We start from the raw sequence: 24006 nt of genomic DNA, 5'->3' as shown, positions 1-24006 counted from the left end.
GTTCTTAGTAACTGTAACGGATTACAGTTACATTTATTTTGTAATTAAATTACGTAACGCCGTTACATGTAATTAGTTACTCCCCAACACTGGGCAACAATACGTAAGTGCTGTGACAAGTCTCGGTTAGTCTTACGCAGTACATGTAGCAAGTTTTATAATATATAATAAGAAAAACAAGTAGATAGAATAGAAAAAGAATAGCGAATGCTAGTGTTAGAGGGTCAAGTGTTTTTTCCCCATACAATTAGAATAGAGAGTGCTAGTGTTAGAGGGTCAAGTGTTTTTCCCCCCATAGAATTAGAATAGAGTGCTAGTGTTAGAGGGTCAAGTGTTTCCCCCCATAGAATTAGAATAGAGAGTGCTAGTGTTAGAGGGTCAAGTGTTTTTTTTTCCATAGAATTAGAATAGAGACCGCAAGTTTTAGAAGGTCAAGTGTTATTTTTTCCCTTAGAATTAGAATAGAGTGCTAGTGTTAGAGGGTCAAGTGTTTTTTTCCCCTTAGAATTAGAATAGAGAGTGCTAGTGTTAGAGGGTCAAGTGTTTTTTTTTCCATAGAATTAGAATAGAGACTGCAAGTTTTAGAAGGTCAAGTGTTTTTTTCATTAGAATAGAGACTGCAAGTTTTAGAAGGTCAAGTGTTTTTTTTCCCTTAGAATTAGAATAGAGAGTGCTAGTGTTAGAGGATCAAGTGTTTTTTTCCCTTAGAATTAGAACAGAGAGTGCTAGTGTTAGAGGGTCAAGTGTTTTTTCCATATAGAATTAGAATAGAGAGTGCTAGTGTTAGAGGGTCAAGTGTTTTTTCCCTATAGAATTAGAATAGAGAGTGCTAGTGTTAGAGGGTCAAGTCAACAAATAGTTAAAATAGAATTAGAACAGAGAGTGCTAGTGTTAGAGGGTCAAGTGTTTTTTTTCCATAGAATTAGAATAGAGACCGCAAGTTTTAGAAGGTCAAGTGTTATTTTTTCCCTTAGAATTAGAATAGAGTGCTAGTGTTAGAGGGTCAAGTGTTTTTTTCCTATAGAATTAGAATAGAGAGTGCTAGTGTTAGAGGGTCAAGTGTTTTTTCCCCATAGAATTAGAATAGAGAGTGCTAGTGTTAGAGGGTCAAGTGTTTTTTCCATAAAATTAGAATAGAGAGTGCAAGTTTTAGAAGGTCAAGTGTTTTTTTTCCTTAGAATTACAATAGAGAGTGCTAGTGTTAGAGGGTCAAATGTTTTCCCCCATACAATTAGAATAGAGAGTGCAAGTGTTGGGTCACTACTACACACATGCATAGCTGAGCGGACACACAGTGTTGTGTTACTTAAGATAGGCTAGGTATCGCTTTATATGACAGTGTGCTCCCTAATGAAAATGAACCATGGATTTACTACAAAAAAAAAAAAAACCCTGGTTACTACACTTCTACTATTATAAAACCATGGTTCATTTTTGTAAGGGTTATACATATTAAGTCTACTGTATTGATTACTATAGAACAATAACAATAGATCCAAAGTACCATAACCAAAGTACCAAAATACAATGGCATTGAGACGGTATCTTGGAAATCTACCATGGTAAAATGGAGGAACTAGTGTAGGCCTACCATGACAATCAGGCACTATATCATCAATATGTCACAGTACTTCTTTATTGCACTAAGAATGACTCAATTTTATTGGGCTGTTACTCATAATGTCTTTAAATGTCAATTGTTTAGCAGTCTTGTTCTTTTGTCTTGTGGTGATCTGTGTTCACATAATGGTGACGACCATAGAGAATCAATTTCTTGACTTTTCTGATTTCAGTGTCGAAAAATAAAACAAAATCCATCTACTCACATATCTTTAGCTGTATATACTTTGTAGGTCTTATTCAAAATACACACAGATATTACTACCTAAATTAACACAAAACTGGAAAATCCCTTATGATGTCAGTAAAGTTCCAGGTTAATCTCAGTGGAAGTGCACATGAGATCATTTAGTTTATGTTGCCCCATAACTGTTGACCGCAGTTTAACCAAGGACAGTGTAGATAAAGAGTCTTATCTGCAGGATAATGGAAATACACGTCACAATAACACAATGCTCTGTCTGTTCTCACATCTATGAGCACAGGAAGCAAAATTAAACTGAACAATTTTGTTTGCGTTATTCTCATTTTAAAGTCAATTTAAAAATCTTCTAAATTAATCAATTGAATGCAAACACAATAAAATAAAATGCATGCAAATGCAATTTTAAAAGAACAACAACAGAATCTCAGACTGAATTAAACCTGTTTCCCTTGTCTAATCTTACATGCATAACAAATATGTTTTTGTTGCTGTGCTTCAGTGATAATTAAATGTGCTGTATTTATTTATTGTGACACCACACAAATTAAAGAGGTCTTGACTACAATGACGGATATGTGTGTGCCTCAGATAAATGCATGGTTGATGTTAAAAAGAGATTTCCTGTTGACGTATAATGTGAAAGTTGGGTTGAGCTTGTAGGCTGCTGTACTGTGAAAATCTTATGAAACATTTCACACATTTGGATCTCTGAGTGTTAATTTAGGTCACTAGAAGTTCTAGTGAGTGAGCTAGATCTCTATGACCTTACCTTTCCCTTTCGGACTGGCAAACTTTTGCACTTCTGCATCACATCGAAACTTTATGTCTAAATAAATGAATAGACCTTTTGTTAACAATTGGTATGAAGAGGATTTAAATAAGGGGGTCACTTCACAAAGAAACAACAATACTTATCTTAAGACAGTACTGGCAGGCTTCCCTTTGCACTCCTTCCTGTTCCCCAAGAGTTGTGGTTTCATAATCATGAATAAATACACATTCACTGATCTTGCATCAGACCATGATGCCATGCAGTATCGTTATGCATTTAACTGACTATATTACTAGTTGGTTATAGGGTGACTAATATTAGTATAACAGAACTAATAGAAGTAGTAGAATTTTAAAAAGCTTGGGCTATTTAAAAATACAAAAGGACAACCCCCATTATGCAATATAAATGTATTTTTCAATACCTCTTAACAGTATGAAAAATATATATAAAAAATAAAAATACATTTTGATGCTTTGTGTTTATTCTCGGGGCGTTTGTAACTGATGCTTCACAATGTTTCTCCAATGCAGGACTGAAAGGTCTCAGGTCTCTTCTGGTCTGTATATCTGTTTAGAGGAGATCTTGAGTGGGAACGATTCTCTCTCACATCCCGACGCCTCTTTGATGAGTATTCTGGGATGGGTGACCGGGATCGACGGCTGTGGTTTGGACGCAAAGATCTGGTTCCATTCCTAAAATGATTCACCTCCTGTGTGAGAAAGAATCATGAAATAGTTCTGAAATGAAGATGAACCACAAGAAGAAACGGCTTAAGGTCTTACTTGACGCAAAACAGTGTTTGCGGTCAAAGCGTCCGGTGAAACATCTGACTGTCTGCAGGTTGGACAAAGGTGTCCGTCAGACTCCAGCAAACACGTTCTGATACCTGAGACCAAAAGATAGTCAGAAACAGCCAGTTTGTTTCTGACTGATGTTTGTTTGAACAGACACTCACATTCATCACAGTAGCTGGTGCTGCAGCAGGGAATCATCACAGCATCAGTCAGCAGATCCTTACAGATCAGACATAGCAGCGCGGTGGGGACTGGATCGGATGAGGATGGGGATGAAGGCTCATTCTGGGGTGAGAAGGGCGGCTTTTCTTTCTTCCTAATCGCATAGGCCTCACTGAACAGATCAAACACGACATGATTCAAACACAAATTTTGTCCTCCTCTGATGCATTTGCCTCAGCCAGATTCTCAGTCTGTTTCACAGGCATTTGCATGTTGTAATATTTAGCACTGAGACACTCAAACCTCCTTGAAGAAGCTGCTTGTGTGTTTGTCATTGTGGGATTTATGCTCACTTTTAAGCATTTTAAGCATCTTCACTGTACACTGCCTTCAAACTCGACCGTGTCGTGAGTGAGTTTACTTCGAAACTTATAATGAACACAAGGCATGTCGACACGGTTCTTGTTAACCACACAAAATAAAACTGATCTAAACGATCACAATCGCGAAAGGAAAAGCCGATCAGTCGATTAGCTGATGCTGATGAGTCAGGTTTACAGAAAACGCCAACAGAACGTTGCCATGGATACTGATGAAGCGCGTCGTCATGACGTGAGACGCATGTGAACGCTGAAAAACTACAGGTGCGTTTCCCAAAAGCACATGGTCGCAAGTTCCGTCGTTACAACCATAGTTAGCTAATGATGCTTTTGGGAAACGCACCTCAGAGCCGTTAAGAAAGAGAGTTGCGACATGCTTTGACATGACAAATGCATACAACTAAGTTTCAAAACTTAACATTTAAATGAAAAACAAAAAATAAAGCTAAAAAAAAAATTCTAAATATTAAAGAACAAAAGGTATGAGAGTATAATAATGATTCTAACATAACACTAAGCCAAACACCAAAAAAAAAAAAAACTACATGTGTATGTACAACCACACACACATACATATACATATATATACATATTTATAAATTCAATATATATATTATTTCATTTCCATTTAGTTTGTTGAAGTATTAAAATAACTCAAATAAAATTAAAAACTTAAAAGACCGATACAAACATAATAAATTCAGACATAATTTAACTAAAATTAAAATAAATAACAAATACAAATAATACAAATCAAACGACAGTAGTTTATCAGTAATCCTAAAAAATAACACTGCCAAACACACATGCTAAAAAACAACAACTTACTTACACATAGTAAGAAATGGTTATAAAAACTGAAACAGAAGCAAAACAAGTTGTAGGAACTATTGTTATTATTAAACACTACTGTTTGAAAGTTTGTGGTCAGTAAGGTGTTGTTTTTTTTATAATTCTTGTATTTATCTACATTACATAGCTGCTTTCTACATTATTAATAATAGGAAATGTTTTTGAGTACCAATTTAGCATGTTAAAAAGATTTCTGCGGAATCTTGTGACACTGAAGACTGGAGTATTGGCTGCTTTAAACAGCCTGCCATCATCATCACAGGAATTAATTACATTTAAAATGTCCCAAAATTGCAAATAATTACTTTAAATTGTAGTAATATTTCATTACTGTTTTTCTGTATTTTTATGAAATAAAAGCAGCCTTGTTGAGCATAAGACCTTTTTCCAAAACATTCCAAAAAATCTTACCGTCCCAAACTGTAGAACAATAGTGTAGTTATTGTGCAATTTTACATTTACATTTAGCAGACGCTTTAAGTAATTATAAGAATATTTGACCATAACACCGTAAAGTGTGATTACTTTGGAAAGTGTGAATAAATCATCACATAATCACGAATCATCATAAATCAATAGTTCCAAACAACTCCGCGCTGTCAGTCTGACTGAATGGGTTTAATCGGGACAGACAGCAGTTTCACTATATTTGCAGCAATTTCTAGTTATTAACAGATAAAGTGCATTAAAGGCACAATATGTAATTTTTGCCGCTAGAGGGCGCATATTCAAAATAAACAGAGGCAAAGGCATAGTGTGAATATATAACACCGTTCTAGTGGTTTTTGGATATTTTAATAATAAAATCTTACATATTGTGCCTTTAATAACTACGCTGGAATACCACTACTGGACAGATTTCTGAGATGTTAACTAATGCATTAAAATGTAAAAAAATGCAGTAATTTCTTCAATTTATTAGCGAGTGTGCTAGAGAAACACTTAAATTAATGGGCTTCAGTGCTGGAACTATTGGTTGTTTGGAACTATTGGCTGCTCCGTGACACGCTTTGCTTCCGCATTCCTCAATTCCTTTTTTTTTTTTTTTTTATTCCTTAATTCCTATGAAGTGTCGCAACTCTGTTTCTCAACAGCTCTGACTACAGCGGACATCCAGCAAACATCTCTTCCGTTAATAGAAAGTTCAATTTAGTTAAACAGTAGTTCTTCAATTTAATTTTCACATTCTAGTTATATAAGCAAAGAAAATGTAAAGAAAGAAAAAAAAAATGCAAAGAAGAAAAAAATAATGTAAAAATGTGTTGTATTTTACCGTAAACAAACGTCTGTATTCGTTTGTGCATAGCCCTGAAAAGACCAATTTATTACCTATATTGACATTTTATCAGTCAATTAAATAAACAGTAATAATCTATAAAAACATCAATTAAACCATCTACTGAAAGGTTGTCCCTGCATTTTAATCCATCCATTTAACGGGATTTTGTTTATTTTTACTGATACATTATCCCCTTAATGTCTTATTATAATCTGTGATTTGTTTTTTTCAGAATTGAATGCAAAATATTTTTCCCACTTGTTCAGAAGTTCTGAATATTGGCTTTAATAAAAATTAGTTTTAGGGTGTGTTCTCACTTTCCTTTCTTTTGGTCCAGACCAAAAATGAAAACGATATATATCAACAACAATCTTGCGTTATTTTATATATATATATATATATATATATACATTCAAAATTTTCCATGGTGCTGGCTGTGGTTTTATCAACCAGTGGTGAAAATATGATTGACAAATTAACTGAGAAATAAAATGAAATACATTACTAAATCAGTAAATCTAGTTACTGTTGTTTAATGCAGTAAATGTTGAATGTGAATGAAAAAAAAGACACCCCAGTGTAAGAAACATGTCAGCTCACATCTTTTACTGCTGCACATTAATGATTTTTACAAAATACATGTATGGAAGTCCTAGAGCCTCTGCATTCAGAAGTGCAGTGAGAACGAGGCTCATGTTTGAAAGCAACACAAGAGGCAAAAGAAACGTGCCGAAAGCTCAAGATTTCTTAAATTAACTACATACAACTCTATCTCACAGTATATGAACATTAAACATGTATTATAAAACAAAGCAATAAAATAGGCTTCTTGATAGAAAAAAATCTTTTATATTTTTCTTTTTTTATAGTGAAGATTAGCCCTATCTATCTTTCGAACAACTGAAGGACTGCAACAACCTTACTTTCTGCAAATGCCATCAGCTAGACGGTCCAAACAACGGCCTCCTCAGCTTTCATGAATGCATTTCGGTCTCTAGAGCTTGGCTACTGGAAGGACAAAGATGACAGATCATAAAAGTACAGCTGAGAAGTGCAAAAATAGCTCATTAAAACCATAGGGGCTTCTGATAAAATGTTGACAGCAGTAAGAAGTTACATTAATAGAAACGTCTGAATGAAAGTGTATTGAACCAGAGCGCAAGGCAGGGCTTGAACAGCTGTGAAAGTGAGATCCTTGGCATTTCAGTATCTACGCGATCCTCTTTCCAAAACCAGAACACACAGATCGGTGTCGAACTTCGACAGCACTGGAACTCATATTGCAAAATGTACTTTTGTAAAGCACCAGTAATAAATAGGCTTGTAAAAAATGACTCAAAGACACACTGAATTCATTATGTTCCAAATAATGTACAATATTCAGGATCTCAACTGCACAATTTATGACAGTGTAGATCTTAAAAAAGGAGATCCGCATGCATAAAATGGCAATGGCACCTCCGTTCGGTAAAATACGGGTAGAAACAGCACCCTCAATTAAGTCAAATAAATTAATGCAATTTGATAAAAGTAGATTAGGAGATTACAAATATTCTGTATCAAACTAATGTAATTTGGAGCGACTCCATGAACCTGATGTTCATGCTGATGTGCTTCTAGAGTGTTTGTGGCATAGTTTCACAGCGCTGAGGTTAAAAGGGCGTGACACCCAATGACAAAGCTGCATTCTCTGAGAAATACACTGTGAAACACCCTGCCTCGACTCTAGACCCATATATCAGAATAGATGGGCTAGTAATAGTCCACCGAGGAGCGATCAAACCCATCCAGGTGTCCGACCCCTGCGAACTGAACGCTACTGACATTGGCAGGGTGTACTGGAGACGCTGGATGAGTGCTGGTGGATTTGGGTGCAGGCTGGGTCATCGCTAGCTACTCCATGATGGCTCGGTAGATGACGGGTTCGATGTAGTCGCCTCTGTACCTGGAGTTGATCACTCTCTGTCTCTTGCTCTCCTGGACCTTCTTCTCTCCAAACATGCCATCAAAACGCATGTTCGATGCCTTAGACTGAATCACACACATGCAAAAATCAACAGAGCGCATTAGTGGCCACCCACTTTCTCCAGAAGTATTTTTTTCCATTAATTTTTCCTACAGGGATTTAAAAAAAGTATTATGCCATTTGGACCAGCTGGCTCCACTGAATCACAACCTGTAAGTATGTTTAATAATAGATGTTTTTTATATTTTCTCTCAAGCGTTCAAATTATGGAACTATGGCGATGGGCGTATCGTTTCCGACACACGCTGTACGCGGCAGACCAATCACAACAGACTGGGCCATCTGACCAATCAGAGCAGAGAAGGGTCACGGAAAAGGAGGGGTTTAGAGAATCTTAGAACTGCTTCAAATGAATCGTTTGAGAATTATTGGAAAACGAGGTGATATTAAATGCATATTTTAAGAAAACTAAAGCGTTTTTTGATCTTGCATGCATGTAAACCTATTGTAGGAGACTCCAAAAACAATATTAGGAACATTAAAAATGGCATAATAGAGGCACTTTAAAGCATTATAAGCCATAAACCAAACCAATCAGTTATGAGGTGATTTACAACATTACAAACTTTGTTTTGAAGCAATAAAAAAACAAAACAAAACAAAACAAAACAAAACAAAAAAACCTGTGTGCTTATTGGCTATAATGAGGTAAAGAACTACAATCCCAAATGAAATAATCAAATAAAAAATAATGGAGAAATATAAAACTATTCATTTAAAATTGTTGATTATATCTATAGAAACAATATAAGTTTATTGCAAAATATGCATTTATACTGTATGTGTATAATGTAAAGTATTTTATTTGGTCACCATGACTTTGATTGTTTTAATAATAAGTTGCAATAATGATGGCCTCAACAAACGCATATATCATCAAGAACAACCTTGTAGCTCACAGTAGGAGTGTCTTTAATAGTTTCCAAGTTATCTTTAAAAATCATTTCCCCAAGGAGAAAATTAATGAATTTTTACTTCCAGAAACACTCTTTTATTGCATCTGACAAGCTTAACAACTATGGAGTACTGTTGTCACATCATTTTTTCTTTTTAAATCTTAGTATTTTTACTTGCAATCTGCCTAACATATGAGCTCACCAGACGAGATTTGACTCTCTTGGGCAGCTCTTCGTCTAGGGTGTAGACGTCATCTCTCTTAGCAGTCAGCTGCGATCCGTCCTCAAACTCCACCTGAAGAGAAGCAGTGATTTACTAAACGACTAAACGCAGACTGAACCGCTCGAACTCTTCTCTTAGACATTTACCTGGTACATCTGAATGACATGAGCTGCCACGAATTTGGCTCCATAGACAAGACCGTCTGTCCATCTGACCTGAACCACTTCCCCCTGCGGTGGAGGACCCAGCTGAGCGCAGTCTCGGTTCTACACCAAACCACGCAAAATACAATATTTATAATATACGACATCTTAAATATACAGTATTTTGGAGCCAATCATACACTACCATTCAAAAGTTTTGGGTCAGTAAGTGTTTTTGTGAAAGAAATTAAGACTTTTATTCATCAAGGGTGCATTAAATTGATCAAAAGTGCCAGTAAAGACGTTTATAATGTAACAAAAGATTTCTGTTACAAATAAATGCTGTTCTTTTGAACTTTCTATTCTCAAAGAATCCTGAAAAAAAAAAAGTGTCAGTTTCTACAAAAATATGAAGCGTCGTAACTTTCCCAAAATTCCCCGATGCTTCCAGGTTTTCCATGCCGTTGATAATTAGATAATGTTCTTAAAACTGTAGTTAAATGCACCTTTTCTATGATAAACTGCTGTAGAGAATAGGTCGAATCTCATGTCTTACCACAATGTCTTCTGGGAAAAGGTTATCACTGAAGGAGCCATCATCAAAGTTGACCTCATAAAATGTCTCTTTTGTCAGCTGTATGACTTCACACTGGTAGTAGCGTCCATTTTTGTGCTTGCAGATGACCTTCTGACCCACGCTGAGCTCTCTCATGGCTGCTTTATTACGCTGCAGTGGAGAAAGAGAGAGCACTGGTCACAGCAGCAACACATATGATGGTAGATGCTATTTACAATAGGGCTGCACGATAATTGTTAAACAGTTAGTCACAATTATTTTGCTCACAAAATATAATCACGATTATTATTCACGATCGTCATTATTACATTTACTGTATTACACTTTATGCAAATGGACAGTGTTGTAAATGTATTATTTTTTACTTATGGTTTGGAGAAAGAAAATGCTATTCATACTCTGTTCTATTTGAACACTTAAACCATGAAAAGGAAACAGGAAGAGACTATTGGGCCAACTTGTACAGCCACATCTCATTTTAATGCAGTGCACATGTTACAGTGCACAATCTTAGTGTTTCAGAGTAGTGTGACCACTTCTTGAAGGTCTTGGTCTTGTCTCCGTCTCAACTGCATTTGTACTCGGTCTCAGACTAAAAGGTCTTGGGATTTTATTTCAAGAACACAAGTGCGGAGATATCACTAAATTGCTGTTACACTGTCTGATTTATTTTTTAACATCATTAATTTGATGTAAAACTTCCTGCTTTAAATGCAATCAATAACTTATTTCTAATTGTATCTCTTTTGATACTGCTGTGCTCGGTCAGAATTTAATGGGGAATTGTGTCAAAAATTTCACCTCAATTAATAATCTTAAAAAAATTCAAGATATGATTGCAAAAAAGTATGACATCTTGTTTTTATATTATAACATATAATTAAGCAATATCACAAAATCAAGAGAGCTGTTTTCATGAATATGAGCATGATTGCAAAACGTGATATTGATTTTATACAAACGTTAAACAAGAAGCATCAAGTGAATTATATTTTAGACAATTTAATTTTTTGCTATTTTGGCAACAAAAATAGTTCCAAACAAAGTCCAGCAATCAACTGTTGCGTTTCCGAGCTACACACAGCGACGATTCATTACTGAATGAATCAGCTGCTTTGAACGAATTGGTTGAATAAATGATTCTGTGAATCACCCATTAAGTGATTTGCCGCCAACTGGCGGTTTTAGTTCGACATTCATATTTAATTTATTTTCCATCATATTTCTATATTCAAAATTCTATTTTTAAAACATTAAACTCTCAACAATATTTATGCAATTGTAATTCTACCAATTCAGATGCAGCTTCTGTGCCACCTATGCAGCACAAAGATGAATTCTGTTCATTCTGTCCTATTCAGTTGATTGGTAACAGCTCTAAATAGTTGTCGGCAATTTCGCAAAACTTGTCGGCGAGTGAAAAATCGGGCTAAAATCGTGCAGTGTGAACTCTGCATTAACCTCTAAAAGTCTTGGTCTCGGTCTCAACTTGGTCTTTGTTTAGGTGGTTTTGACTACAACACTATGTCAGAGTGCAATACCTCTGATTGTACCGGCCCTTTGTGGCGGCAACAGGTGACATAGACGACGAAGGGCCAATCGTCCGGGTGCATGATAACGCCGGCGGCCTGTGCACAGGTCGGGTGATATGAGGTGGGGCAGCGACCGTGAGAACACTGCACACAACAGCCCAATGTTTTCTTCATCCGCCGTTTGCAGTAGTAGCATTTCTGTAAGCACATACAAGAGAGATTAGTTCACAGGAAAACAGCTCAGAGGAAGTGAGACAGGAGGAAATGGCACTGAGTGTAGATATAAATAACACCATGTCTGCTTACACCAAAGCACTTCCAGTAAAAGTCAACATCCTGAAGTTACAATCTGCAGCAAAACGTGTCGTTCTCTTGCACCAACGATGTACGATATGATTTAAGACACATGGAGCTGTTGATTAATGGAGGTTTGGTGTGGAGCCACATCTCAGAGAAGTGAGATGTTGCTGTTTAAAAGGATGCCCATTTTGCACGCTGCATGTTTTCTAGAGAAGGGAACAGAAACTCACCAGCTTGAATCTCTGTAAGGGAATGCCGCTGAGATCCACGGGCGATCGTTCAGCGATATTCACAAAACGAGCCTCCTGCACTGCCACCGCACACAGGACGTGAACCCATCTGCACATGGAGACACATGTTAGGAACCTGGGATGATGATTTGTGGAAAGTACACAACATTAACCGATCCTGAAAAAAATGGCAGGATCAATCTCACAAAACCTCTCAAGATTATGTCCAAGTCATATTTCACAGCAGAATCAAAACATAAAAATAAGCAATTATATTTTGCATTTAGGAAAATTATATTTTTAGGATCACTTACATTTTTTTTTTTTTACAATGGGACATTATTTTCATGACAATAAAATACATTTCCTTCCTGAATTACTGTAATTTGTTGTTGTACCTTTGAGTCTTTTTGTAATTCTCATAGGGGCTTTTGCACCAGAAGAACATTTCATAGCTCCTATAACTATTGATGGAAATACCCGCTTTTTGACGTGTCCGCACTGCAGGAACCGAAAATGATTTTAGTTATAGAAACGCCTTCGAGGGGGGATTAAATTAGCTCTTACTTGAGAGTAGGTTCTAACCCAACACAACAGAAACTACTAGTGACGTAAGTGTAAGGTGACTGCCCGAATGCATTCTGTATGAAACGCCTCCACCTGCCATTTACATATATTTACTCCACAAACATGGAAAACAGCGATAGATGGACCAACGCCAAAGTCCAGGCACTTCTTCATCCTCCACTTGTTGATGTTGCTGAATGCAGCACTTTTTTTTTGCTGCAAATACAACCAAGAAAACGGCCCTAGGGGAAAATGTAGTTCTCGGGGGACCACCCTGGCTTCTAGTTCCTCTAACTGAGTTCCTTTAACTACCCAGTGTTACCTAATTATTCTCTGTGATGGTTCTCATTACTAAAATACAGGCTGTTTGTACTACAGTAATAAAAATTACTGTAAAAAAATTACAACCCCATTTCGTTGCTTGTACCACTGTGTACATATAATGACAATAAAGATTCAATTAAATCCAAAATGTATTATAATGAATACTTAGTTTATATTAAATATGGTACAATGTGTTACATTAGTATTCCTTATGACAGTTTGGGAGGTAAATAAGCTAAACAGTCATGAATAATTATGTCAAAATGGAAGAAAAAATAATGAAATTCTTAAATATAGGCATCACTTTCTTTATGCAAAATGACATTTCCTATTTCTTTATTTTGATTGTGAGATGAATACTACCCAGAAATTCTTGGCAAGACACTGAATGATTCCTGTGATCTCAAACCAGAATTGTGTAATAAGTGAGGTTCTTGTTTGTCTGAAGCACACAAAATCCACAAAAGCACACTTCTAACAATTCAAGATCTGGGTAACTTCGAGTTCAGGGGTCAGTGTGTTTCATGTCATGTCAGTCCTGCCTTCTAGTGGACTTTCATTTTACTTACTTGCCATTATTGGCTCTGTGCAATGCTCCACCTCTCAACGAACATAGACAGCAACTCTGTCAAGAATCACAGATTCAAACATCATCAGTTTACAATGCATCCTACTACGTCATTTAATGGAGAGATGAAAGACCAGCATATAATCATATGTTTAATGCAGGTACACAGTAGCCCGAAAATTATTTGGACACTTAAGCCAGACTTAAAGCAGAAACAAGAAACATCAAGACATTTGAAAGAAAAATACACTGATCAAGCAAAACATTTAAAAAACAGATGATTAGGTGCACAGAATATCTGGGTGAACTATTTCTGTAAGTGTCCAAATATTTTTTGGCCCACTATATGCGAAGCCGCTTAGGTGTACCTCGGTGAGAGCGTTGGCTTTACAGCGGGCACATTTCCAGTCTTTGGAGACTCTTACTGGAGCCACACCGTAACAACCTAGAACAAACAGCGCACATTAAACAGACCCATGATTATTCAAACACATCTTTTTCTGGCACAGTATGTTGGAAACTATGATGAGATTCCTTATTTGTCCTCAGCATCATCAAGGGTTCATCTTGGGATGCTTTTCAAACAGTAGCAAAGGACTTCACATTCATGCTAGACACTTGTTCCCTAATTGCATATTTTCTTATTCAGAAAACCCTCATTTAAGGCATCATAATAGAAAGATATTACATTCTAGTCAATGTTATAACCAGACAAACTACACTACCGTTTGGGGTCAGTAAGATTTTAAATGTTTTTGAAAGTCTCACCATGGCTGCATTTATTTGATCAAAAATACAATAAAAACAGTCAAATTGTTAAATATTATTACAATTTAAAATAACTGTTTTCTATTTGAATAAAATTTAAAATGCAATTTATTTCTGTGATGCAAAGCTGAATTTTCAGCATATTTACTCGATAAATCTTTTGTAACATTATAAATGTCTTTACTGTCACTTTTTTCCATACTTGCTGAATAAAAGTATTATTTTCTTAAAAAAAAACAACTCCAAACTGACTCCCTTTTTGATCAGGCACCACAAACAGCTACTCGATGAGGGAACAAACCAGTATTGTGATGTCAGGGTTGTCAGCTCAGTACTCACTAGTGTGCACATGGACACTGCACAGGGAGCAGCTGACGAGCAGACTGGTGCCGTCCTCCTCCAGGTGAGGTGTGGACGGCTGGACGTCTGCACTGTCCTCGGTGGTGGTGGTGAAACATCTCTCTGGAATCAGAGGCTTGGTCCTCATCTGACCGCCGGGGAGCACCACGGTTGGCTCGCTCTCGCCCCCTTCAGACTGAACGCAAACACATAAACAGGAAAGCACAGGAAGTGTTAGACATTTGATATACTCCAGTGACAGGAAACAGATAAACACAGATCTTTGAAACAGGCCGGCTTACCCGCTGATGTGCCTGGAAGAGCGCACACACAGCGCAGTACGGAGGCCGCAGACCCATCTCTCTGTTGTACTCTCTCTCTCTTTCTGGATTATACGGTCTGTTCTGCCACAGCTGGGCCAAAGGTCGCGCCCAGGCCTCCCCGTCCAGCCCGTCCTCCTCTGACACAGCCTGATCCTGCAGCTCTGCACATGCACATACAATCCAACACATCATTCTTCATTCTGAAGATGCTTTTGCAATGTGATTTACGATATATTTAGTTATAATACTTTGTATTCCAGTTAAATGCGCAGTGGCGACTGTAAGTAAAGCATTCATATGGTAACTTCCTGAAGAGTCCTACATTGTGACTGTATGGAAGATTTCAACATTGCTCTGTTTGAGTAACCCAACATTAGCAACAATGTCTAAACTAACTGTATTGAGTTTAGGGCAGGACAGTCATTTTGCACAATGTGCAAACATTCTGTTCGGTGGTGCTAGTGTGCGTAGGCAGTACATTGATCCTGAAAAGTGGTCCATTACACTAATGACAGATCACACATCAGTGTTAACTTAGCATTATTTATATACTGTTAATGTATACGGTATTAATATTTTTAATTAGCTTTTATTTTAATTTTAGTTTGAATGATTTTTTTTGTGCTTTTGTCATTTTTATTACTTTTTAAAAAATATTTCTATTTAGCTTTTTTATTTCAGTTTTTGTTGCCATTTTCAAGGTTTTATAGGTTTAAGTTTTTATCTAATATTTTAATTTTGTTTCAGTTTTATTTCAATTACTGAAAATGACTTTTAATCATTTTAGTTTTAGTTAAAGGCAGAGTAAGTGATTTCTGGTAGCCAATGAGACACGCCCCTTATTGCTGATTGGCTACAAGTTTGTTTTGCGATTCGGCCCAAATCAGTTTTCTAAAGTGTTTTTGAAAAATCACTTACTCTGCCTTTAATAACAACACTGCCACACAAACTGACCTTCGTCACTGATGCTGTCCTTCATCAGAGGATGGTGCCTGGGGAGTCTGGGAAGTCTGTGCTGAGCTTCCACTAAATGTTCAGCTTCTTTCTGCAGGACAACACAAACTCACACTCATTACACGCAGCCATACACACACAAAACACAACAGGGTTTCCCCAAACAAGAGCTCGCAAACCCCATAGTAATTTATGATGGGTCTGTATCTCCTTCACTATCTACTCACATTTTCAGAGCTAAATGCATGGAAATGCATTTACTGTTGCTGTTATTGTTGAGTATTTAATGGAGTTATTGTCATTATTTTAATCACTTTCCTATCCATGTAAACTAGCTTATTATATCATTATATTGCCTGGAGTGATTAACATCACACTACTACTGCTCCTGGAAAGCAGGTAGCACACAAACTATTAAGAGAGACGTTCATGCATGTCATTAATTGGTGGCAGGAGTTATTCATCAGATGATGAAAAGCGCTGTAAGCGGGCATCTATCCACACACGTGATGCAGTTAAGTGCAATTTCATCATTTTAAATAGCTGGGACTGTGGCAGTGGAGTGATGCTGTATAGTACCAGCATAGTTTGCTAGCATGAGGGAGTCTACTGCATTCTCCACAATCTACAGCACAGGCATTCAAGAAGGAGAAATACATCTAGCGTTAATTTTGTGGACGTGTTTACACTGCTAACTGATTTGCACTATAAAGTGCTGCAGGAACGAGTCCTAAAACCTTCTGGTTCCACTGTCAATGGGTTTTTTTAATGGGTTTTTGGTAAAATGCCTGAAATAAAGTCTGTGGTGATCACAAGCTCAAGATTTGTTCACGTTTTATTCAACAACATAAAATACATGAGTAACACCTCACTAAAGTTTTTTTTTAAGCCTTTACTTGTCTTTAAAAAATGTGGTTGCTAACAAGTGGCTAAATGGGAATACAGAGGCTGTTGAGGTCATTGAACTCATCTACTCACTAGTCGCTTTTACAGACTAATCAGTGCTCCTGCCATTTATTTTTTTTTTAAATAAAGACTTAAAGAGTTGTTGGAAGCTTAGTAAGGGTGACTTTGAAGTTGAGTGATTGTGGTGTAGTTTGTTTGTATCTTAACTTTAGATTTTTACGTCTGGAGATTGTATTTAGGCAGCGAAATTCATAAAAGTTGTATTTATGTGTGAAGACTATCATGATGAACAAAACATGTAAGAATCATAAACTTTTCTTGGTCACAGCTTACTTTCCAAAAACCAGTGGAAACACCCTATTAGCATTTTGTCAAGGGAACCAGGGTGATGCAAACTTAGAGGTTGGTCTACAAAATAATGCCACCCCTGTGGCAGTCTATTCCTTTAGTGAATAGTGAGTCAGACGGCACATACGCACCTTGCTGTCCTCTTGAGAGTCGCTATCAGAGTCGCTGTCTCGGTCTCTCTCATGCCGAAAGCGTGGCTCGAAATTGCTGTAATCTCCTTTAGCGTAGCTGTGGACATGCAGCACCTCCGCGGGGCTCAGTGTTCTCTGGAAGATGTGCTGGACTGCAGGCGGACACACCTGACTGCCGCCCACTGACGCAGCGCTACACCGCGACTCGCCTAGCTTAAGGTTGATGGCGCTGCTGCTGGGTTCAGTGATGACATCATACATGTGGGCGGAGCTAATGCTGGGTTTGTGTTCAGCGCTGACGGTAATGTCGGTGGGTTCTGGTTGGACATCACAGCTGTGGGCGGAGCTTATGCTGGGTTCGTGATCAGTGCTGATAGTGTTGTCGTTGGGTTCTGGTTGGACATCACAGCTGTGGGTGGAGCTAATGCTGGGTTCGTGTTCAGGGCTGACCCTGATGTCACTGGGTTCTGTGGTGACATCACAGCTGTGGGCGGAGTTAACATTGGTTTCGTGTTTAGGGCTGAGGGTGATGTTGCTGAGTTTTGGTTGGGCATCACAGGTGTGGGCGGAGTTAATGCCTGGTTCGTGTTTAGGGCTGAATGTGATGTCGCTGGGTTCTGGTTGGCCATCATAGGTGTGGGAGGAGTTATTGCCTGGCTCACTTGGACTAGGGATGATGGTATTTATAGTGCTGTCGCTGGGTTCTGCAGAGACATCACAGGTGTGGGCGGAGTTAATGCCAAGTAGAGAGGAGATACTGCTGGTTACAGATATGAAAGGCGTGATGTCCGCGGCAGGGATGTCACTGGAACACGAATGGGACGTGACTTCACTCTGCTGGGCATCAGTGAGGTCACCGTTTTGATTGATGTCATCGGGCTTGCATTGGACATCACAGCTTTGAGTGACGTGCTCGGACTGAAAGGTGACATTACTGCTCGGAGGCTCATCATCAACGATGCTGTTTGTGGATTGTGAGGATGAGGTGACGTCGCTGGGTTCAGAGGGAGTGACGATGTCTCTTTGCTGCATTGTGACGTCACTGCTGGAGGTGGGGTTTGATGGCGAGAGCGCCACCTTCATGCAGGGAGGGGCTTGATTCTCTTGCTTTTGTGGTGGGGGCATGTCTGTCCCCATCGTCTCTTCAGCTTGCACATCACCTGCAGAAATACACATTGGTTGTTTTAGCATTTTTATTACCGCATCACCTGTGTATCATTTGCTGTATATGAGGCTCTACCTGGTTCAGTGGAGATGGATTGTTCATTATTGTCGTTGGTCTCAGTCTGGCTGAGTTTGGCTTTCTTCTTCTCAACTTCCTTTTTTTCTACCTTCACTTGATTGTCGTCTTCTTTTGCTCCATTGTCAGGGCTGGGTCTGAGCCGCTTCTGCCCCACATTCTGCTTTGGACTACTACTGTATGAAGAGAAGGGAAATCAGAAGACAAAAAAAAAAAAAATTGTTTTTTTGCATGAACTATCAACACTGTGCTCTAAAGCAAGAGACGTAGCCCTCAGGAGAAGTGCAACAAATTGTGTTATACCATAAAAATTAAAGAGCTTGTTTATGGTATATTTACTGCTGGAAGACAATTTCTGAAAGGCAAAATGCATTTTTTACATTTTCAATTAAACTTCAGTTTTAGAAATCTAGTATTCTAGTCAATTACTGTATCTTTTAGCATATCCTGCTAAAAGTGTGTTATTTTAGTAATATTTATAGCATTTAATATTTTGAATAAGCTTGTATTTTGATATTCACTTTTCATTTAAATTTTTGTAATTTTGTTATGTGCATTTGTCTTCTTTTAGGTTTTTTTTTTATTTCTATTTAGCTAATTTTTATTTCAGTTTTTAATAAATTAGTTAAAATATGAAAAAAAAAAAAAGTAGCATATGGATGTCACGTCATAAAATATTTTTAATAGGACTAAATTTGTATTTAACATGATAATAACAAAAACATTGTTCATAAGTTTTTTTGTTTTATAAGTTATAATGCTTACATTTCCTCAGTTATTCAAACAGCAGCTACAGAAAACGAGCAAAGAACATTTACTACATTATCAAAGAACATCACTGACTTCAGTCCAGTAAAAAGAAATATGATGGAACTATTATGCCATAATATTAATTAGATAATAATACTAGCCTGCTAATAATAATAATCATCATCATCTTGATATCGTCAAAGGCATCAGCCACAGGCGATATCTCACAACCCTAATGCACTATGTGAGCAAATGAACCACAGACTAAAAGCAAACCAAACTCCCATCAGCATCTGAGATGGAGATTGTGAAAACGGCCACGTATTTTCTTTTTACACACCTGTTGATCTGCTCTGAAGTGCCGCTCGGTTCTTCATCACTAACAGGCTTCTTCTCCTCTACCTCCAGACCTCCTTTCTCTGCTTCTGCTTTCTCCTTTGCACCATCGGTTTCACTCTTCAACATTTCAGTCTTGTCGTCCTCTCCACCATCCGTGTTTGCTTTCTGCTCCTCTCCAACCTCTGCTTCTCCTCTCTTCTCCTGTGTTTCTGCTTTGCTGCTATCGCTGAGCTCTCCTGTCTCTTTCTCGGTCTTTCCATCTGTCAGGAACTCTGCTGCCTCTGGCATGGGCTTTGAGTGGTCGATGGGCGCACTGTCCTTTCCTGCTTTCCAAAGTTTATAGCGTTCTGGCTGGAACTTGCGAACAAACACATCCATTGATATCTTTACAATGTCCTTCCGGCAGGAACACTGAGAAAGAGATGCACATCAACAAACAAAAACATATCTGCAATACCATACTTGAACATACTTGTGCTCCAAAACTGAGGGTAAACCATGAATGCGAAATAACGTACTAATGTTGCCAGCTTTCCATAATCGATCCAGCGCTGGGTGGCGAAGTTGGTGGATTCTGCACAGTTGAAGCCATGGTTAAACCCAGCGTGATATCCATACGGGAAGGTCACAATGAACTGGCCTGCTTCCTGTGTGACCTGATGAATTAAGCAGAAAGAAGTCAAGTCATGAGATAAAATCAGCAATGACATGATAAGATGATAAAGATCAAGTAACTGACCTTCTCAAAGGGTATTCCATACTTCCTCAGAATTGACGGTGAAATTAAAGTCATTTTGTGTCGCAGGAAGGCTTCACAACTTTGAGCACTTCCAGGAAAAAATCCTGCATGAATGAAAATTTTTTAAAATACTGAGTTAATGAGCAGCTGAAGAGGAGGAGGAACAAATGGTATGTTTTCAGAAGACCACTTTACCTTTAGCAAGACGTTCTAATCGTTTCCCATGTTCTGGAGGCACAATGTACCTGCAGAAGAGACCAAGTAATAATGCTTTTAAAACCTCTTTAGGACAGTATGAATATTATTAGGGTCAGTAAGCTTTTTTAAGATGAAAAAAGTCTCATTTGCTCACCAAGGCTGCATTTATTTGATCAAAAAAATACAATAAAAACTGTATTATTGTGATATATTAAAATAACTGCTTTCTATTTTCATATATTTTCAAATGTAATTTATTCCTGTGATCAAATCTGAATTTTCAGCATCATTACTCCAGTCTTCAGTGTCACATGACCCTTCAGAAATCATTCTGATATGCCGATTTGCTGTTTAAGAAACATTTCAGATTATTATCAATGTTGAAAACAGTTGTACTGCTTCATATTTCTGTGGAAGCATGATACATTGTTTTTCAGGATCCTTTGATGAATAGAAAGTTAAAGCATTTATTGGAAATAGAAATATTTGATAACATTATAAACGTCTTTACTGTCACTTCTGATCAATGTAATGCATCCTTGATGAATATATATATATATATATATATTAAAAAAAAAAAACAATCTTAGAAACTTTTGAATGGTAGTGAATAAGAACAAATGAGCTTGTTTTTTTAAACGAATCTGCCAAAAAGACAACAAAATATAGGCCTACTATAAAGAAACTATAATAATAATGACCAAAAACATGATTTATTACATTCCTATCCATACAAGTTGTGACATTACCAGGACTTAGGCTCTCCAAAGTGAAGGTAGTTGATGCTGTAGAGATCCATGTCCTCTGTGTGCCAGGCGAACGTGCTCTTCCACATCCCGAAATAAAGATATGGAGTGTTGACTCCTTTGATTGTGATTCCACTCTCTCTCTCCACCATGTCCAAAATAGTGTTCAGACGGCCAATATTCCACTCCGTCACATCCTGCATACAGTCAGGAACATATTTGTAATCATTGTATAACACTATAGTATTATCACACTGTAAACAATGGTTGTAACTGAAACCTAATAGTGAAAAATATTTCATTAATAAAAAGGGCAGATTACTCACTGGCTCGTAGAGGGTTCCACTGACATCTGCCCCATATAGTGGTGGATTGAATGTTAAATTCTTCCAATATTTCCTCTCTAGTTCATCAAAATCAGCATATCTGGGATTACAGAACCTGCAGTCGAGTTACAGAACCATTTTATTATGGTGACAGTCAACATGATATGACATTCTCAATGCAATTTATCGTGCAGCCCTACCATCAACTTAATGTATCTCAGAGTGAAAAAGAATTTACAATGAGCAATAATGTTAAGGGATTTACTTTTATGCATCAAGATTTGAAAAGTAGGCTAGGATATTATTGGATAATATTATGTTTCTCTGTTCAATCAGACTTACATTACCATTCAAAGGTTTGGGATCAGTACTTTTTTGAACTAGTACTTTTGAAAGAAATTTTTACTTTCAAGGATGCATTAAAATGATCAAATTATAATGTCACAAAAGGTTTCTTGTATAATGCTGTTCTTTTGAACTTTCTATTAATTAAAGAATCCTGAAAAAAATGTATCACCGTTTTCACAAAAATATGAAGCAGCACAACTGTTTACAACATTGTTAATAATCAGAAATGTTTCTTGAGCAGCAAATCAGAATATTAGAATGATTTCTGAAGATCATGTGACACTGAAGACTGCAGTAATGATGCTGAAAATCTAGCTTTGATCACAGGAATAAATGATACTTTATAATATATTACAATAGAAAGCATTTATTTTAAATTATAATAATATTTCGCAATATTACTGTTTTTTTCTGTATTCTTTGATCAAACAAATGCAGACCCCAAACTTCTGAATAGCAATGTAGTTACATCAGCAAAAAAGAAACAGTCACGTCATCGGTGGAGAATGTTATTATTTTTAAATAATTTGCATTGATTAATCCTGCATAATAACACCAGGAACATTTATTAAGATGCTAATTATGGCTAATTCAGATTTTAAACAGTTCTTTTCTTCAGTATCTAAACATCTCAGCGTTTGCTGCTCACTTGTCTGTGTTGGCAGTTTTGCGGAACTCGCGGACGGTCATCGGCTTCTTCTGGATGTTGTACTGAGTGAAGAGACCTGATTGGCCAGTGACCACCTGTTGAATCGGTGCGGGAATCACCAGATCATCAATGTCATCATATGTGCGCCGGGGCTTCCAGTCCTTTGGTGGCACCACCTGACAAACAAGCACATCAGTCAGCAAACCTTCAATGATCATCCACAACACCCAAAAAACAGTCTCTCTCAGCATTTTGAGCTGAATGAAAATCTTGTACACTAACCTTAGCCATCCCGGCTCTGTGAGCCCCCTGCGACTCCATATACACAATGTATCTGTTGAAGTCTTTGAACTCCTCTCTTGTGGGATGAAAGGTCATGATCCTGGTGGCAGGACTCTGGGAGCTTTGAGAGACCGAGTCCGAAGCCATTCTGTCACTTGGACTGTAAGAGAAACAAGAAGATGGAGATTTCAGCAACAAACACATCAACAAAACTAAATACGCAACATACTCATGCTTTTTTGAAAAACAACCACACCACAGCAACACAAACCAACACCACCAATTACATTTTTATTGCAACAAGTGTCTTTACACCAGACTAATAAACTTCACATGCAAACCACCATCACTATAATAACTACCACTACTAGGCAAGACAATTTACTTCGAACACATTTTATACACATATATAATTGTGCTAATTTAAAGTGATTCAAAATATTTGCATAAGGAAAAGATAAAGCAATCTAGTTTAAATAATTTAAAAATAAATATTTAAGAACATAATAAAAAGCTCAGTTTCAAAAAAAGTATTTAATTAAACATAAATATAAACAACATAATTCATAAAATAATTATACATTTTTAATTATAAATATTTTAAAGATTATATTTAAAAAGAATTAGAAACGATAATAGGAGGACAGAAAAAGTATAAATATTAGGCCTACAACTTGTTGGAGCAACTAAATACAAACAATTCAGGGGAAAAAACTAGAGCACATTAATACTGATTTAAGTAGAAAACAACAGATTGAATTAACTTGTAACAGTTAACAACATGCTCATAGATTTTACTGACAGAAATAAACTTAATGAACTGTTTTAATAAAATCAACATTATACAGAGCTGCACTATTATATTCAAGCACACAGTATATAATAAAAACATTAAAACACTGTAGTTTAATATCTGTTATAATTATGAATGTTGAAGCGCCTGTAAACTCACACTAGCATGCTAGCTGACGTTAGCCTGACAAACACATCATATCGGATCATTCAACGTTAGAGTGTTTAATGAGAAAGCATCATATCTATGAATGTGTCATGATCTCATTATGAGGTTTTGCTCAGGACCACTGAAAGTTTTGACCCCGAAATCTCTCAAACTCACTGCAAAAACAACAACAACAACACACACACACACACACACACACACACACA

The 24006-nt window shown here is 37.1% G+C and overlaps 3 protein-coding genes across 4 annotated transcripts in view; all 3 read right to left on the bottom strand.

Moving 5' to 3' along the window:
- The window catches only part of LOC107672677 (CMP-N-acetylneuraminate-beta-1,4-galactoside alpha-2,3-sialyltransferase-like), a 49066-nt gene extending 46328 nt beyond the window's left edge, over nucleotides 1-2738 (bottom strand). Inside the window, exon 1 of the mRNA XM_016465980.1 lies at nucleotides 2590-2738. The gene's annotated coding sequence lies outside the window, so the exon portion shown is untranslated. The remainder of the gene's footprint in view (nucleotides 1-2589) is intronic.
- A 357-nt stretch (nucleotides 2739-3095) lies between these two features.
- LOC107672643 (E3 ubiquitin-protein ligase RBBP6-like) lies at nucleotides 3096-7954 on the bottom strand. The gene is made up of 4 exons (XM_016465929.1): nucleotides 7851-7954; nucleotides 3556-3728; nucleotides 3383-3486; nucleotides 3096-3309 (listed from the first exon to the last, which is right to left on the bottom strand). Exons 1-4 carry the CDS (start codon nucleotides 7952-7954, stop codon nucleotides 3109-3111), a joined length of 582 nt encoding a protein of 193 aa, XP_016321415.1. The 3' UTR covers nucleotides 3096-3108.
- LOC107672666 (lysine-specific demethylase 4A-like) lies at nucleotides 6659-22993 on the bottom strand. 2 transcript variants are annotated; one of them, XM_016465953.1, is made up of 21 exons: nucleotides 22840-22993; nucleotides 22558-22733; nucleotides 21561-21675; nucleotides 21238-21431; nucleotides 20486-20535; nucleotides 20291-20394; nucleotides 20070-20207; nucleotides 19553-19962; nucleotides 18463-18638; nucleotides 17223-18382; nucleotides 15838-15928; nucleotides 14863-15044; nucleotides 14561-14756; nucleotides 13822-13898; nucleotides 13455-13510; nucleotides 11995-12103; nucleotides 11474-11662; nucleotides 9912-10082; nucleotides 9359-9478; nucleotides 9192-9284; nucleotides 6659-8098 (listed from the first exon to the last, which is right to left on the bottom strand). In XM_016465953.1, exons 1-21 carry the CDS (start codon nucleotides 22984-22986, stop codon nucleotides 7961-7963), a joined length of 4092 nt encoding a protein of 1363 aa, XP_016321439.1. In that variant the 5' UTR covers nucleotides 22987-22993; the 3' UTR covers nucleotides 6659-7960. The 2 variants fall into 2 exon arrangements, with proteins under 2 accessions (XP_016321439.1, XP_016321440.1); XM_016465954.1 differs by having other exon boundaries at nucleotides 18463-18635.
- Between the last annotated feature and the right edge of the window lie 1013 nt (nucleotides 22994-24006).

Source organism: Sinocyclocheilus anshuiensis, unplaced genomic scaffold (assembly GCF_001515605.1).
Source record: "Sinocyclocheilus anshuiensis isolate Anshui unplaced genomic scaffold, SAMN03320099.WGS_v1.1 scaffold1346, whole genome shotgun sequence".
Lineage (NCBI taxonomy): Eukaryota > Metazoa > Chordata > Actinopteri > Cypriniformes > Cyprinidae > Sinocyclocheilus > Sinocyclocheilus anshuiensis.
This window is presented reverse-complemented; position numbering and strand designations above follow the sequence as displayed.

Bases quoted from the DNA above. Each gene is read 5' to 3' on its own strand.
- LOC107672643 (XM_016465929.1), bottom strand. From the start codon at position 7,954: ATGACCCAGCCTGCACCCAAATCCACCAGCACTCATCCAGCGTCTCCA. The intron at 3,729-7,850 runs GTTTGATCGCTC...TGATCTGTTCAG, and splicing joins GGGGTCGGACACCTGGATGG to TGAGGCCTATGCGATTAGGA. The intron at 3,487-3,555 runs GTGAGTGTCTGT...TTTTGGTCTCAG, and splicing joins CACCAGCTACTGTGATGAAT to GTATCAGAACGTGTTTGCTG.
- LOC107672666 (XM_016465953.1), bottom strand. From the start codon at position 22,986: ATGGCTTCGGACTCGGTCTCTCAAAGCTCCCAGAGTCCTGCCACCAGG. The intron at 21,432-21,560 runs GTGAGTAATCTG...GACTGTATGCAG, and splicing joins GTGGAACCCTCTACGAGCCA to GATGTGACGGAGTGGAATAT. The intron at 13,511-13,821 runs GTACACCTAAGC...GATTCTTGACAG, and splicing joins AAGCCAACGCTCTCACCGAG to AGTTGCTGTCTATGTTCGTT.